At 37.9% G+C, this 16,021-nt stretch overlaps 1 protein-coding gene across 4 annotated transcripts in view; it reads left to right on the forward strand.

Moving 5' to 3' along the window:
- The window catches only part of CERS3 (ceramide synthase 3), a 156,521-nt gene that overhangs the window by 66,164 nt on the left and 74,336 nt on the right, over positions 1-16,021 (forward strand). For all 4 annotated transcript variants that reach the window (XM_055555958.1, XM_055555956.1, XM_055555957.1 and 1 more), the window contains 3 exons: positions 4,978-5,035; positions 5,724-5,774; positions 12,701-12,793. In XM_055555958.1, the coding sequence (XP_055411933.1) occupies positions 4,978-5,035; positions 5,724-5,774; positions 12,701-12,793 (202 nt within the window). The remainder of the gene's footprint in view (positions 1-4,977; positions 5,036-5,723; positions 5,775-12,700; positions 12,794-16,021) is intronic.

Below are 16,021 nucleotides of genomic sequence, written 5' to 3' on the forward strand. Positions count from 1 at the left end.
GCCAAACCTAGACAGTATGTTAAAAAGCAGTGACATCATTTTGCCAACAAAGGTCCGTATAGTCAAAGCTACGTTTTTTCCATCTGTCATGTATGGATGTGAGAGTTGGACCATAAAGAAGACTGAACACCAAAGAATTAATGCTTTTGAATTGTGGTTCTGGATAAATCCCTTGACAGTCCTTTGGACTGCAAGGAGATCAAACCATTCAATCCTAAAAGAAATCAAACCTGAATATTCATTGGAAGGACTGATGCTGAAGCTCTAATACTTCGGCCATCTGATGCAGCAAGCTGACTCATTGGAAAAGATCCTGATGCTGGGAAAGATTGAAGACAAAAGGAGAAGCAAGAGGCAGAGGATGAGATGGTTGGAGGGTATCACCGACTCAATGGACATGAATTTGGGCAGACTCCGGGAGATAGTGGACAGGGAAGCCTGGCGTGCTGCAGTCCATGGAGTTTCAGAGTCGGACATGACTTAGTGACTGAACACAATACTGATTTTTACTATACAGTCTTGGGTGAATTATGTGATCTCTCTGAAGTTGAGCATTCTTTAGTCTTCATCTCATCTACCTTTTAGTGTTGTTGTGAGAACCAAGCAACAACCCACAAAAGGAGCTACTTCATAAGCTTGTTGTAAAGAAGAAAATATGGCATCACACAAGTATCTTAGCATGGTTCCTGAAACTAGATTAAGAATCAATACATGTTTGAGACACAAATGATACGAGATGTGCCGCCACACTTACGGCTTCCTTTGGGCCTGACAGATCTCTTCATCTTCTTTTTGTACTTCTTGTTTGGCCAAAATAATTAAGGATCAAGGAAATGCTCTCTACATTTAAGCACGTGGCTTTGTTGAACCAGCGGTAAATGAAACAAGTGGGAACAAGTCTCATCTGGCTCACTTTGTGGTTCAACTTTCTGAGTAATTGAACCCTACATTTTTCCTTAATCAAAACAAGCAATGAAGGAAAACCATCATGTAGCTTAGAAGCAGTGACAGTTTTCCGGAAACACTACTGGATTCAGGGTTCAAAGACCTACGTTACTGACTTGACTGTGTCACTGCTTGGCTGTGTGAACTGAGGAATGGCCTCCAGTTTAGTTCAGTTCAGTTGCTCATTCATGTCCAACTCTTTGTGTTCCCATGGACTGCATCATACCAGGCCTCCCTGTCCATCACCAATTCCCAGAGCCTACCCAAACTCATTCCAAAATCATTGGCATCAGTATAACCATCCAACCATCTTATCCTCTGTCGTCCCCTTCTCCTCCTGCCCTCAATCTTTCCCAGCTTCAGGGTCTTTTCAAATAAGTCAGCTCTTTGCATCAGGTGGCCAGAGTATTGGAGTTTCAGCTTCAACATCAGTCCTTCCAATGAACACCCAGGACTGATCTCCTTTAGGATGGACTGGTTGCATCTCCTTGCAGTCCAAGGGACTCTCAAGAGTCTTCTCAAACACCACAGTTCAAAAACATCAATTCTTTGGTGCTCAGCTTTCTTTATAGTCCAACCCTCACATCCATACATGACTACTGGAAAAACCATAGCCTTGACTAGATAGACCTTTGTTGGCAAAGTAATGTCTCTGCTTTTTAATATGCTGTCTAGGTTGGTCATAACTTTCCTTCCAAGGAGTAAGCATCTTTTAATTTCATGGCTGCAGTCACCATCTGCAGTGATTTTGGAGCCCAAAAAATAAAGTCAGCCACTGTTTTCAATGTTTCCCCATCTATTTCCCATGAAGTGATGGGACCAGATGCCATGATCTTAGTTTTCTGAATGTTGAGCTTTAAGCCAACTTTTTCACTCTCCTCTTTCACTTTCATCAAGAGGCTCTTTAGTTCCTCTTCACTTTCTACCATAAGGGTGGTGTCATCTGCATATCTGAGGTTATTGATGTTTCTCCTGGCAATCTTGATTCCAGCTTGTGCTTCATCCAGCCCAGCAAAGTAGTAAACATATTCAGAACATCCCAGGTAGTTCAAATGGGAAAGAATCTGCCCACAGCGTGGATGACCTGGGTTTGATCCCTGGGTTGGGAAGATTCTCTGGAAGAGGACATGGGAACACACTCCAGTATTCTTACCTGAAGAATCCCATGGACAGAGGAGCCTGGTTGGCTAGAGTCCATGGACTTACAAAGAGTTGGACATGACTAAGTGACTAATACACACACACACACACACACACACACAGATAAACACACACAATATATACGAAAAGTAGGAAGACTGGCTTAATAAGCTGTGTATACTATGTATTCATCACCAACTTTAATAATTATCAACTCAAGGCTGTCCTGTGTCATCTCTGCCCCTGTCCACTTCTCTCTGTTACCAGATTTTTTGGATGTGGATATTTTTCTTTCAATTTTATTGTGATATATTTAACATACAGCACTGTATAAATTTAAAGTGTACAGTATAATGACTTAACTTACGAATGTTGTGAAATGATTACCACAGTCATTTTAGTTAACATCTGCCATCTCATAGATACATAAAGGAAAAAGAAGAAAGAATTTCCTTGTGATGAAAACTTTTTGAACTTACTTTGTTAGCAACTCTCAAATATACCATATAGCAGTGTAAACACAGTCATCATGTTATACATTACATTCACAGTACCAATTTAAGTAATAACTAGAAGTTTGTACCTTTTGATCACCTTCCTCCAGTTACTATTGAAGATCACATTTGAAGCAAATATCAGACATTGTGTGATTCATTTTTAGATTTTGTTTTAGATATTGTGTGTGTGAGTGTGTGTGCTCAGTCATGTCTGACTCTTTGTGACTCCATGGACTGTAGCCCACCAGGCTCCTCTGTCCATGGGATTTCCCAGGCAAGACTACTGGAGCAGATTGCCATTTCCTCCTCCAGTTGATCCTCCCTACCCAGGGGTCAAACCAACATCTGTTGAATCTCCTGCATTGGCAGGCATATTCTTTACCAGTATGCCACCTGGGAAGCCCATTTTAGATATTGTCATACCTTAAAAATGTATTTAATAGCAACAAATATTCAATCAGTATTCAAATTTCCTTGATTGTCTTATACTTTTCTTTATAGTTTGTTTATTTGAATCAGGATCTAAATAAGACCTGTGCATTACAATTGGTCTTTTAAGTGTCTCCTAATCTATATAGTTCCCTCTCCATACATGAGAAAAAAATATTCTTTTAAAATGTGCTTTTCAGAAACATGACTAAAGTCTAGCCACATAGAAACCTTTACACTGGGATTAAATTTGGATGAAGTGAGTAATTAGATAACAGAATTATCAAACAGGTCAGTTTTCATTCCAATCCTAAAGAAAGGCAATGCCAAAGAATGTTCCAACTACCACACAATTGCACTCATTTCACATGCTAGCAAAGTAATGCTCAAAATTCTCCAAGCCAGGCTTCAACAGTATGTGAACCATGAACTTCTAGATGTTCAAGCTGGATTTAGAAAAGGCAGAGGAACCAGAGATCAAATTTCCAAATCCATTGGATCATCAAAAAGCAAGAGAGTTTCAGAAAAACATCTACTTTATTGACTACGCTGAAGCCTTTGACTGTGTGAATCACAACAAACTGTGCAACATTCTTAAAGATATGGGAATACCAGAACACCTGACCTGCCTCCTGAGAAATCAGTATGCAAGTCAAGAAGCAACACTTAGAACCAGACATGGAAAACAGACTGGTTCCAAATTGGGAAAGGAGTATGTCGAGGCTGTATATTGTCACCCTGCTTATTTAACTTCTATATAGAGTATATCATGCAAAATGTTGGGCTGGATGAAGCACAAACTGGGATTAAGATTGCCAGGTGAAATATCAGTAACTTCAGATATGCATATGATACCACCTTTATGGCAGAGAGCAAAGAACTAAAGAGTCTCTTGATGAAAGTGAAAGAGGAGAGTCAAAAAGTTGGCTTAAAACTCAACATTCAAAAAAATTGAGGTCATGGCATCCAGTCCCATCACTTCATGGCAAATAGACAGGAAAACAATGGAAACAGTGAGAGACTTTATTTTCTTGGGCTCCAAAATCACTGCAGATGGTGACCACAGCCATGAAATTAAAAGACGCTTGCTTCTTGCAAGAAAAACTACAACCAACCTAGACAGCATATGAAAAAACAGAGACATTACTTTCCCAACAAAGGTCCGTCTAGTCAAAGCTATGGTTTTTCTGGTAGTCATGTATGGATGTGAGAGTTGGACTATAAAGAAAGCTGAGTGCTGAAGAATTGATGCTTTTGAACTGTGGTGTTGGAGAAGACTCTTGAGAGTCCCCTTCGACTGCAAGGAGAACCAACCAGTCAATCCTAAAGATCAGTTCTGAATATTCATTAGAAGGACTGATGCTGAAGCTGCAGCTCTAGTACTTTGGCCACCTGATGCAAAGAGCTGACTCATTTGAAAAGACCCTGATGTCGGGAAAGATTGAAGGCAGGAGAAGAAGGGGATGACAGAGGATGAGATAGTTAGATGGCATCACCAACTCAATGGACGTGAGTTTGTGCAAACTCCAGGAGTTGGTGATGGACAGGGAGGCCTGGCGTGTTGCAGTCCATGGGGTCCCAAAGCATCAGACACGACTGAGTGACTGCACTGAACTGAATTGATTATCAAACGTCATTTATTGTGTGTCAGGAACTAGGCTAGGCATATTAGTAACAACAATAGCTAACACTGGTTGCTTACTTCATACAAGGCACTATATCATAATTTTTCATATTTTTACATTTGGAGATAAGTTTTGTTATTTTCGTCTTATGGATGAAGAAATTAAGGCTACTTGAGTTAAGTGACATACTTGAACTTTTAGCCATCCAATAAGTGGCAGAATCAGGATATTAACTTAGATTTTTCTGACTCCAGAATGTGCATTCTTTCTAAACTGTTATACAAAATGTTTTTCTCCTCAGATGTCAGTCACCTTAACAAGTGTTTTATTTCTTTTGGCAGCTGGCGATTTACATTTTACCTAATTATTACCATTGCTGGAATTGCATTTCTCTATGATGTAAGTTTTCTCTCTGATATATCTTTGACTGTAATTTGTCTTTAATTTTAAAAATTCCTGCTTACAAATCCCTTGAGATATACTTTCAATAAGGTAACCAGCTTTTTAATCCTCTACTCACTCTCATCACTTGTTTATGAACTTTCATTACTTGCCCATCAGAAATCAAATCTCTCCTTATCATATTCCCTTTGCATTGTCTGTTAAAATAATTATTAAATGATTATCTCATTAAGTGATGTATAAAATTAATAGTAAATTGTTAACAGAAAAAAAGATAACTAGCTTTTGGAGATGTCTCTAAAGATTCTTTTAAGATTTCTCTTAAGATATTTTATTGCTATGAATATTTCAAGATTTTTTATTGCTACCAGAAGCAGTAATCTAATTGGTCCAGAAACAATTTCATTAGAAGAGGCACTTGTTTGAAATAAATAATTTCCTTTGAGAATCAGGACTTTTATCGATCCCAAACTCACTAGAACTCTTGCATGTCACAGAGGTATTGTATAAGAACAAGTAGAAATACCTGCGGAAGGAGGGAGATACTGCTGGGGGAGCAGGAATGTGATGAAAGTATCTTACTGTTCATGTTTCCTCCCTATCACAGGCATCAGGAAGGGCTTAGGTTTCTGCTGAAATCAGCCTTTCACTCTGAACAGTTTCTCTTGGTTCCTTGCTTTTTCAGAAACCTTGGGTATATGACCTGTGGGAAGTTTGGAATGGCTATCCCAGACAGGTAAGTCCCCCTGATGTAGTCCCTCCCCTCCTCAGCAGCTTGCCCCCCCTGAGTTAGGTCTGAGTCCCTTCCTGCTCTGTGTCCACTTTCATGCAGTCCTTGGTGCTTTGTCTACTGGAGCTTACTCATTCTTATTCGTTATTTACCCATCACTTGTCTCATTCCTTTACTTTGCTTATGGTTAATGTAATTATGTATTTGAGTTTAAATTTACCATCTTACTATTTATTTTCTACTTGTATCACTGGATTCATTTCCTTTTTTGGTACTCTCTTATTACTTTTTTTATAGGACAGTGAAGTTTTTAAAATTATTACTCTATTTCTTCCCTAATATTAGCTTTTCAGTTATACAGGCACTGGTGATAAAGAACCTGCCTGTCAGTGAAGGAGATAAGAGACTTGGGTTCAGTCCCTGGGTTAGGACGATTCCCCTGGAGGAGGGCATGGCAACCTACTCCAATATTCTTGCCTGGACCATTCTTACCATGGATAGAGGAGCCTGGCAGACTATAGTCCATAGAGTCTGAAAGAGTCAGACACGACTGAAGTGACTTAGCATGCATGCACACGTTCATTTTCAGTAGTTTTCCAAGAGATTACCTTTTGCATTCTTCAATTCTTAGAGTCTGATACAAATTAATGCTCTTACCTCTTTCCAGTCAGTGAAAGGTCATCAGACTATGCTTATCTCCTTCTTCAAATATTTAAAAGCCTACAAGTCACTACTATAATTGATTTGTAAATGTCAATTTACCCTTTCCTTAATATTATTTGGCATCTTGCATTTCCACACTTTCAACTGGCATTATTATCCTTATGGCTGAAGAAGCCCCTTTGGTTTGCTTATCTGGAAATGTCATCATTTTACCCTATTTTTTAAAAGGAGTTTTGCTGGGCATAGAATTCTGGGTTACTAGTTATTTTCTTTGAGCACTTTAAAAATGTCATTCCATTGTCTTCTGGATCCCCTCAGTTTCTTTAATTCAGTTGTCCATTTTATTTTTGCTTCTTTGAATGATGTCTTTTTATTCCTCTGTTTTAAACATTTTGTATTTGTCTTTCAGCAGTATGATTGTGATAGGCATAAATGTCGTCTTCTTTGAATTTATCCTGTTTATTGTCCATAGTAATTCTTGAATATGTAGCTTGATGTCTTAAATCCATTTTGAAAAATCCTTAGCTGTTGCTTCTGTTCTCTTTTCTCTCTCCTCTCTTTCTGGAATTTCAGTTTACAAGTGAGCTAATATGCTAGACTTTTACACTAGGTCCCAAATCTCTTACATGCTTTTTCTCATATTTTCTATCCTCTAACTCACTGCTTCAATCTATAGGAACACAGTTCTCCACAGATCTCTTGCATTTCTGCATGTCATATGAAGTGAAACACAGGCTGACTTTTGTTCTGTATTGTCTTTTGAAGGATGTTTGTATGCCAAACAAGCTTGGAAGATGGAGGCAGTCTCTCCTCTGGAACAATAGATATACATGTGATTGTCCATTATGAAAGATTAAGGTTCCCTATTTCAGGGTTCCTCTCTGATAACAAAACCCACTGCACGTGCAAATGTCAGTTCAGTTCAGTTACTCAGTTGTGTCCAACTCTTTGGACCTCATGGACTGCAGCACGCCAGGCCTCCCTGTCTATCACCAACTCCCGGAGCTTACTCAAATTCATGTTCATCAAGTCAGTGATGCCATCCAACCATCTCATCCTCTGTTGTCCCCTTCTCCTCCCGCTTTCAATCTTTCCCAGCATCAGGGTCTTTTCTAGTGAGTCAATTCTTCACATCAGGTAGCCAAAGTATTGGAGCTTCAGCTTCAGCATCAGTCCTTCCAATGAATATACAGGACTGATTTCCTTTAGGATAGACTGGTTGGATCTCCTTGCAGTCCAAGGACTATCAAGAGTCTTATTCAACACTACAGTTCAAAAGCATCAATTCTTCGGCACTCAGCTTTTTTATAGTCCAAATCAACATCCATACATGACTACTGGAAAAAGCATAGCTTTGACTAGATGGACCTTTATTGGCAAAGTAATGTCTCTGATTTTTTTAATATGTTGTCTAGGTTGATCATAGCTTTTCTTCCAAGTAGCAAGCATCTTTTACTTTCATGGCTACAGTCACCATCTCCAGTGATTTTGGAGCCCCCAAGATAGTCTGTCACTGTTTCCATTTTTTCCCCATTTATATGCCATGAAATGATTGGACTGGATGCCGTGATCTTAGTTTTCTGAATGTTGAGCTTTAAGCCAACTTTTTGACTCTCCTCTTTCACTTCCATCAAGAGGCTCTTTAGTTCCTCTTCACTTTCTGCCATAAGGGTGGTGTCATCTGCATACCTGAGATTATTGATATTTCTCCTGGCAATCTTGATTCCAGCTGTACTTCATCCAGCCTGACATTTCACATGATGTACTCTGCATTTAAGTTAAATAAGCAGGGTGACAATATACAGCCTTGATGATATACTCCTTTCCCAATTTGGAACCAGTCTTATTCCATGTCCAGTTCTAACTGTTGCTTCTTGACCTGCATACAGGTTTCTCAAGAGGCAGGTCAGGTGGTCTGGTATTCCCATCTCTTCAAGAATTTTCCAGTTTATTGTGATCCACACAGTCAAAGTCTTTGGCATAGTCAATAAAGCAGTAGATGTTTTTCTGGAACTCTCTTGCTTTTTTGATGATCCAATGGGTGTTGGCAATTTGATCTCTGGTTCCTCTCCCTTTTCTAAATGCAACTTGAACATCTGGAAGTTCTCAGTTCATGTACAGTTGAAGCCTGGCTTGGAGAGTTTTTAATATTAGTTTGATAGTGTGTGAGAGAGTACAATTATACAGTAGTTAGAACATTCTTTGGCATTGCCTTTCTTTGGGATTGGAATGAAACCTGACCTTTTCCAATCCTGTGGCCACTGCTGAGTTTTCCAAATTTGCTGGCATATTGAGTGCAGCACTTTCACAGCATCATCTTCCAGGATTTGAAATAGCTCAATTGGAATTCCATCATTTCCAGTAGCTTTGTTCATAGTGATGTTTCCTAAGGCCCACTTGACTTAGCATTCTAGGATGTCTGACTCTAGGTGAGTGATCACACCATCGTTGTTATCTGAGTTTTGAAGATCTTTTTTGTGTAGTTTTGTGTGTTCTTACCACCTCTTCTTAATATCTTCTCCTTCTGTTAGGTCCATACCATTTCTATCCTTTGTTGTGCCCATCTTTGCATGAACTGACCCTTTTGTTTAGCTGTGGGAATTGGAATGGGAGAACTGGCCCAAATATTGTTATTCTGGCAACTGTAGTACTGTGAACAGTAAACTATCCTTTATCTCTGACCCAGGAGTCTCATATATCCAACCAGCATTCATGGAACTGTGGCAAGATAACTTGCAAGTAGGGTAAAATCTCAGACACTTCACAGCTCTGGATATTTTCTACTGCATATCCTCCAGATCACTAGTACATTTTTCAGCAGTGTCTAATCTACTCTGAAGCACATCCTTTGAGTTCTCAATTTTAGTTATGGTATTTTTCAGTTCTCAACTTTTCACTTAATTCTTTTCTGTGGATTCCAGTTCTCTTATAAAAATCCTCACTAATTTTTAAAAATAACCTTAAAGACCTAGTTAATTTTAAAAGTCATTTTAAAGTCATAGCCTGATAAATCCAATACCTTGATCACCTATTTTCTTTCTTATCCCTGTTTCCTTTTGCTTGATAACTTTTGGTTGAATGATAGACACTGCATATGAAAAATTATACTTAGGAATGATATTATCTACCTCCTGAGTGGACTTATTTTTGCTTCTGTTAAGCAGTTAGAGTTGAGACAGATCATCTTAAGTTTTATATGTTTTGAAGTGATTTTATGTGAATTCCAGTCTTTGTAAGGGCAGATGTATTTATAACTCATCTGTATTTCTAGGGCATTCTCTTACAGTGGTTTTAAATAAAAGCTTATAGTATTTACAAGGACTCCTTTTCCTTGGCTGGCCCTGAACATCAGTTTGCTTCATTGCACTGTGAGATTGCCAGAAGTCCTACTTAACTTCTGCTTAGGAATCTGAGCTGGTGTTTTCTAGAAACTCTCTTTCATTTGTTTCAATTGCACATTTTCTATGTTTGAAATAACATTGTGTTTGAATATCTAGATATTTTCTCTTCACTATATTTTTAAGATAAAGGAATGTTTATACCTCAGAGAATATAGAGTGTATAGAGTCTCTGGGCTCTATAGTGCTTGTAATCAGCAAACACAGACTTTATGCTATACATAGGTATGGTTTTCTTTGAAATTATCCTGTGTAAGGTCTGTAGTATTTCTTGAATTAAGGATGCACTAGAAATAAAAGATTCCATTTAATGCATTTTTCTTCTCTTTGAAATCTTGGCTCCATGGGATGCTTCAAGATGCTTTGGTTGTTCCTTGTTACCTTCAAACAGATATTAACTGTACTTTTCCATATTTTTAAAGTAGTTCTCACTAGGAGGGTTAGTCTCATACAGACTTGTTTGCCATAGAAGAAAGCAGAAGTTCTCTTTCTTTTATGGCCTTATCAAGGATGATGAGTTGATCAGAAATCTATTCCATTTAATGTATTAGCCTTACTCTTCACCTCTCAGGTGTGTCAGTTTATGCTGATGCATAATAAATCATCACCAAAACTTAGTACTTTAAAACAACAACCATTTATTTGCTTATGATATGGATTAGCAATTTGGGCTAGGCACAGCCAAGCAGTTCTTTTCCATGTGGTGTTAACTGAATTCATTAATGTATTTTCAGTTAGTTCACAGGCTGGTTAGGGGATAGCTCATGTGCCCTCATTTGTATTTTTGTCAGTGGATATCTTAATTCTCTACTTAGTGGCCTCCGATAGGGTAGCTCATGTTTCTTGTTGTTCAGTTGCCCAGTCGTGTCCGATGTTTTGAGACCCCTTGCATTGCAGCACACCAGGTCTCCCTGTCCCTCACCATCTCCCAAAGTTTGCCCAAGGTCATGTCTGCTGCATTGGTGATGCCATCCAGCCATCTCATCCTCTGACACCCTCTTCTCCTTCTGCCCTCAGTCTTTCCCAGCAACAGGGTCTTTTCCAATGAGTCGACTGTTTGTACCAGATGACCAAAATACTGGATGCTTCAGCATCAGTCCTTCCAATGAATATTCAGGGTTGATTTCCCTTAAGATTGACTGGTTTGGTCTCCTTGCTGTCCAAGGGATTTTCAGGAGTCTTCTCTAGCACTAGAGTTCAAAGGCATCAATTCTTTGGCACTCTGTCTTCTGTATGGTCAAGTTCTCAAAACCATATATGACCACTGGGAAGACCATAGCATTGACCACGTGGACTTTTGACAGCAGAATAATGTCTCTGCTTTTCAACACACTGTCTAGGTTTCTCATAACTTTCCTGCCAAGAAGCAACTGTCTTCTGTTTTCATGGCTGTAGTCACCATTCTCAGTGATTTTAGAGCCCAAGAAGAAGAAATCTGTCACTGTTTCCACCTTTTCCCCTTCTATTTGCCATGAAGTAATTGGGCCGGATGCCATGATCTTCGTTTTTTTAATATTTAGTTTTAAGCTGGTTCTTTCACTCTCCTCCTTCACCCTCATCAAGAGGCTCTTTAATTTCTCTTCACTTTTTGCCATTAGAGTGGTATCATCCACATGTCTGAAATTGTTGATGTTTCTCCCACCTAGCTAATTCCAACTTGTATCTCATCCAACCTGGCATTTCTCATGATGGGCTCAGCATATAGGTTAAGCAAATGGGGTGACAACAGACATCCCTGTCGTACTCCTTTCTAAATCTTGAACCAATCAGTTGTTCCATACAGGGTTCTAACTGTTTCTTCTTGACCTGCATACAGGTTTCTCAGGAGACAGGCAAGATGGTCTGGCATTCCCATCTCTTTAAGAGCTTTCTGCAGTTGTTATGATCCACACACTCAAAGGCTTTAGCCTCAGGTTTCTTACTTGGTACTTATGAGGTCTCTGATTGCATCATATTTGCTATGTCACCTTGACCAATGCCCAGAATTCAAATTCTTGGTCATGTTGGAGGTTACTGTACCAGGACATGAATATGAGGTGAAATTCATTGAGGGCATTAATGTTACAACCCATCACACCAAGTAATATAATGTCTCAGCTTATCTAAAAGAAGCACAACACCCCTTACTTTAAAGAAAACTCTAGCTGTAGGAATTTCATTTTGTTTTTTAGGAGACCTTTTTAGACTACCTAAATAATTGTATATATTTTACTACTGTCCCATTTGAGAATGGGCCAATTTGGGTCACCAGCTTGTCACCAGAAAAGAGGTTAGGACATCAGATTTGAGTAGTACTCAGTAAACATAAAACAAGATATTTTGTTGAGTCAGCAAAACAACTTTTCCATCTAATTTAACTCTCAATCAACTAAAAGAATGCAGTTACACCTGTGGTAGTTTTATTAAATTTTAAACAAAATATTTAACTTGATTTTGGAATTCTTGTCTCCCTTTTTAGAAAGGATTCATTTTGATATTTGGCAAAACTAATACAGTTATGTAAAGTTTAAAAATAAAATAAAATTAAAAAAAAAAAAAAGAAAATGCCTCAAAATATCGTCTCTAATTCCTTTTCAGAAGTTGAAATGTAAAACATTATTATTTGAGAGGAATTTGTGGTATATAAGCTTCCCTGGTGGCTCAGCTGGTATCAGAATCCAGATGAGAATCCCCCTGCAATGTGGGAGAATTGGGTTCGATCCTTGGGTTGGGAAGATCCCCTGGAGAAGGGAAAGGCTAACCACTCCAGCATTCTGGCCTGGAGAATTCCATGGACTGTATAGCCAAATAGGTATAAACAATGTTTTTAATCCTTAAAATGAGTTGTTTATATGGTGGCATTAAAGTAGTGAATACTCTTGTTTTCCTCAGCCCTTGCTGCCATCCCAGTACTGGTACTACATTTTGGAGATGAGTTTTTATTGGTCTCTCTTATTTAGCCTTGGCTCTGATATCAAGAGGAAGGTAAGTGTCTTATTTACAAAGGTGCTTTATCCATTTTTTTCAAAAATGTTCATCCCCCTTCCCCAAATCCTAATCTTTAAATTATATTTGTTTGTGTTCTTAGTTTTAGTTGATAGGTTTTTGTTTTTTTACTTTTATAGCACATAGAATAGTGCAAATATGCTTGTTCTTTCGTGACTTGATCAGTATTTGTAGTGAAATATTATAAAAACTTTAACTTTGAAATTCCACTCTTGTTCCATGAGAAAAGCACTCTCCTTTATGATGTCTCTTTCTTTCTCTTGGTTTGGGAATGTAGTGTTCTTCGGTGCAAAGAAGAAAAGTGCTAGTGGTTTTAATTCTAGAACTGTATCTTTTAGTTGATTACAGACTACTTTATTCTTTCATGTATTCAGTGACTTTGAAAACATTTTTTTTGCTTTAATTTATCCAAGATTCTTGTTAGGAAATACTGCTTCAGGCACTATTAGCTTTGCTTTATTTGCAGGGAAACTGAGTCACAGGCATGCTAAATGCATCCTCTGAGGTCACAAAGTAAGGTATTTTTAGGAACGGTTTGGTTGCTACTGATTCCTGTTTGCTGGTACAGAAAATCATATTAGACTTTCAGTGCAGGCACAGATTTCCTTGTGTACACTAGCAGTACAGGGCAAATGACAGATACTCTTGGCATGTACTTTATATGTTATGCTCTATATAAAACATCAATTTGTAGCAAAATTCATATGATAAATAAAATTAGGTGGAATTTGTATTAAGGAGCTAAAACTAAGCTGGCTTGACTAAATGATGTTTAAATGATGGTGTACATTATCTACCACTAAGGGGCACAGTCAGCTGCTCAGCTGAAGATCTAAAAAGAAACTTACGGAATAAACCATGAGAACATAGTGTGGAAACTCTGATTGAAATGATTTCCTTTTCGAGAAAACTTGATCACTATAGTTTAATTATTATTAACTTAATTTAGGCTATGAATATATCAAATTTTAATTGAGGCATTTTCTCAAGGGATAGAATTGAAAATAATCATTATTTAGAAGGTATTAATAGACAGACTCAGATAGGATGACCCCATAATCATCCTTTTCCCACTTTTGAGCCTTTGATTTTTTTCAATAGTTGCTTTCTCTTTATTATTTACAGGTTCATAGCACCTTTCAAAAAATTAAATGTAGGTATACATCATATATTTAAAAATACATACTTTCAGAGACAAAAAACTGTTAAGAATTGGGTAAAGCACAGGCTCTGAAGTCACACTGTCTAAGTGTAGATCCCGTTTTCACCACTCATTAACATTTCAAGCTAGTTGATTATATTCACTAAACTTAATCTCCTCATATATAGAGTTAAAAATAGTTTCTATCTCCTCCAGTTGTTGTGAGGATTAAACAAGTTAATCCATTTAAATCACTTTCTGGTATATAGAAAGTACTCAATAAATTAGGCTGGTATTGTTATTTTATTTTATTTTTTTTACTTTGGCTACAAGGAAACTGAAATTTTATGTTTTTTTAAAAACATTAAATTTTTTTTTTAAATGCAAAGTCAAGTGGGCTTTAGGAAGCATTACCACCAAAAAAGCTAGTGGAGGTGATGAAATTCCGGTTGAACTATTTCAAATCCTAAAAGATGATGTTGTGAAAGTGCTGCACTCAATATGCCAGCAAATTTGGAAAACTCAGCAGTGGCTACAGGACTGGAAAAGGTCAGGTTTCATTGCAATCCCAAAGAAAGACAATGCCAAAGAATGTTCCAACTACCACACAATTACACTCATTTTACATGCTAGCAAAGTAATGTTCAAAATTCTCCAAGCCAGGCTTCAGCAATATGTGAACCAGGAACTTCCAAATGTCTAAACTGGTTTTAGAAAAGGCAGAGGAACCAGAGATCAAATTGCCAACATCCATTGGATCATCAAAAAAGCAAGAAAGTTCCAGAAAAACATCTACTTCTGCTTTATTGACTATGTCAAAGCCTTTGACTGTGTGGATCACAACAAACTGTGGAAAATTCTTGAAGAGATAGGAATACCAGACCGCCTTACCTGCTTCCTGAGAAATCTGTATGTAGGTCAAGCAACAGTTAGAAACAGACATGGAACAACAGATTGGTTCGTAATCAGGAAAGGAGTACGTCAAGGCTGTATATTGTCACCCTGCTTATTTAACTTCTGTGCAGAGTACATCATGTGAAATGTCAGGCTGGATGAAGCACAAGCTGGAATCAATTTGGCAAATCTAATACAGTTATGTAAAGTTTAAAAATAAAATAAAATTAAAAAAAAAAAAAAAAAAAAAAAAAAAAAAAGATTGCCAGGAGAAATGTCAGTAACCTCAGACATGCAGATGATACAACTCTAAAGGCAGAAAGTGAAGAGAAACTAAAGAGCCTCTTGATGAGAGTGAAAAAGGAGACTGAAAAAACTTGCATAAAACTCAACATTCAAAAAAAATTAAGATCATGACATCTGGTCGCATCACTTCATTGCAAATAGATGGGGAAATGATGGAAACAGTGACAGACTTTATTTTCTTGGGCTCCAAAATCACTGCAGATGGTGAGTGCACCCATGAAATTAAAAGATACTTGCTCCTTGCAAGAAAAGCTATGATCAACCTAGGCAGCATATTAAAGAGCAGAGACGTTACTTTGCTGACAAAGGTCCTGTATAGTCAAAGCTATGATTTTTCCAGTAGGCATGTATGGATGTGAGCTTTCTTTCTATAAAGGAAGCTGAGTGCCAAAGAATTGATGCTTTTGAACTGTGGTGTTGAAGACTCTTGAGAGTCTCTTGGACTGTATGGAGATCAAACTAGTCAATCCTAAAGGAAATCAGTCCTGAATATTCATTGGAAAGACTGATGCTGAAGCTGAAACTCCAATACTTTGACCACCTGATGCAAAGAACTGACTTATCGGAAAAGACACTGATGCCAGGAAAGATTGAAGGCGAGAGTAGAAGGGGACGACAGAGGATGAGATGGTTGGATGGCATAACCAACTAGACAGAAATGAGTTTGTGCAAGCTCCGGGAGTTGGTGATGAATAGAGAAGCCTGGCGTGCTGCAGTTCATGGTGTCACAAAGAGTCAGACATGACTGAGCTACTGAACTGAAAAACATTTTAATGAAGATATGCACATACCGTTCAACTCTTCTGTCTAAATACATAATACAATGGTTTTTATAGTATATTCACAGGATTTTGCAATCATCACTA

This window comes from Bubalus kerabau, chromosome 19, assembly GCF_029407905.1.
Source record: "Bubalus kerabau isolate K-KA32 ecotype Philippines breed swamp buffalo chromosome 19, PCC_UOA_SB_1v2, whole genome shotgun sequence".
NCBI lineage: Eukaryota > Metazoa > Chordata > Mammalia > Artiodactyla > Bovidae > Bubalus > Bubalus kerabau.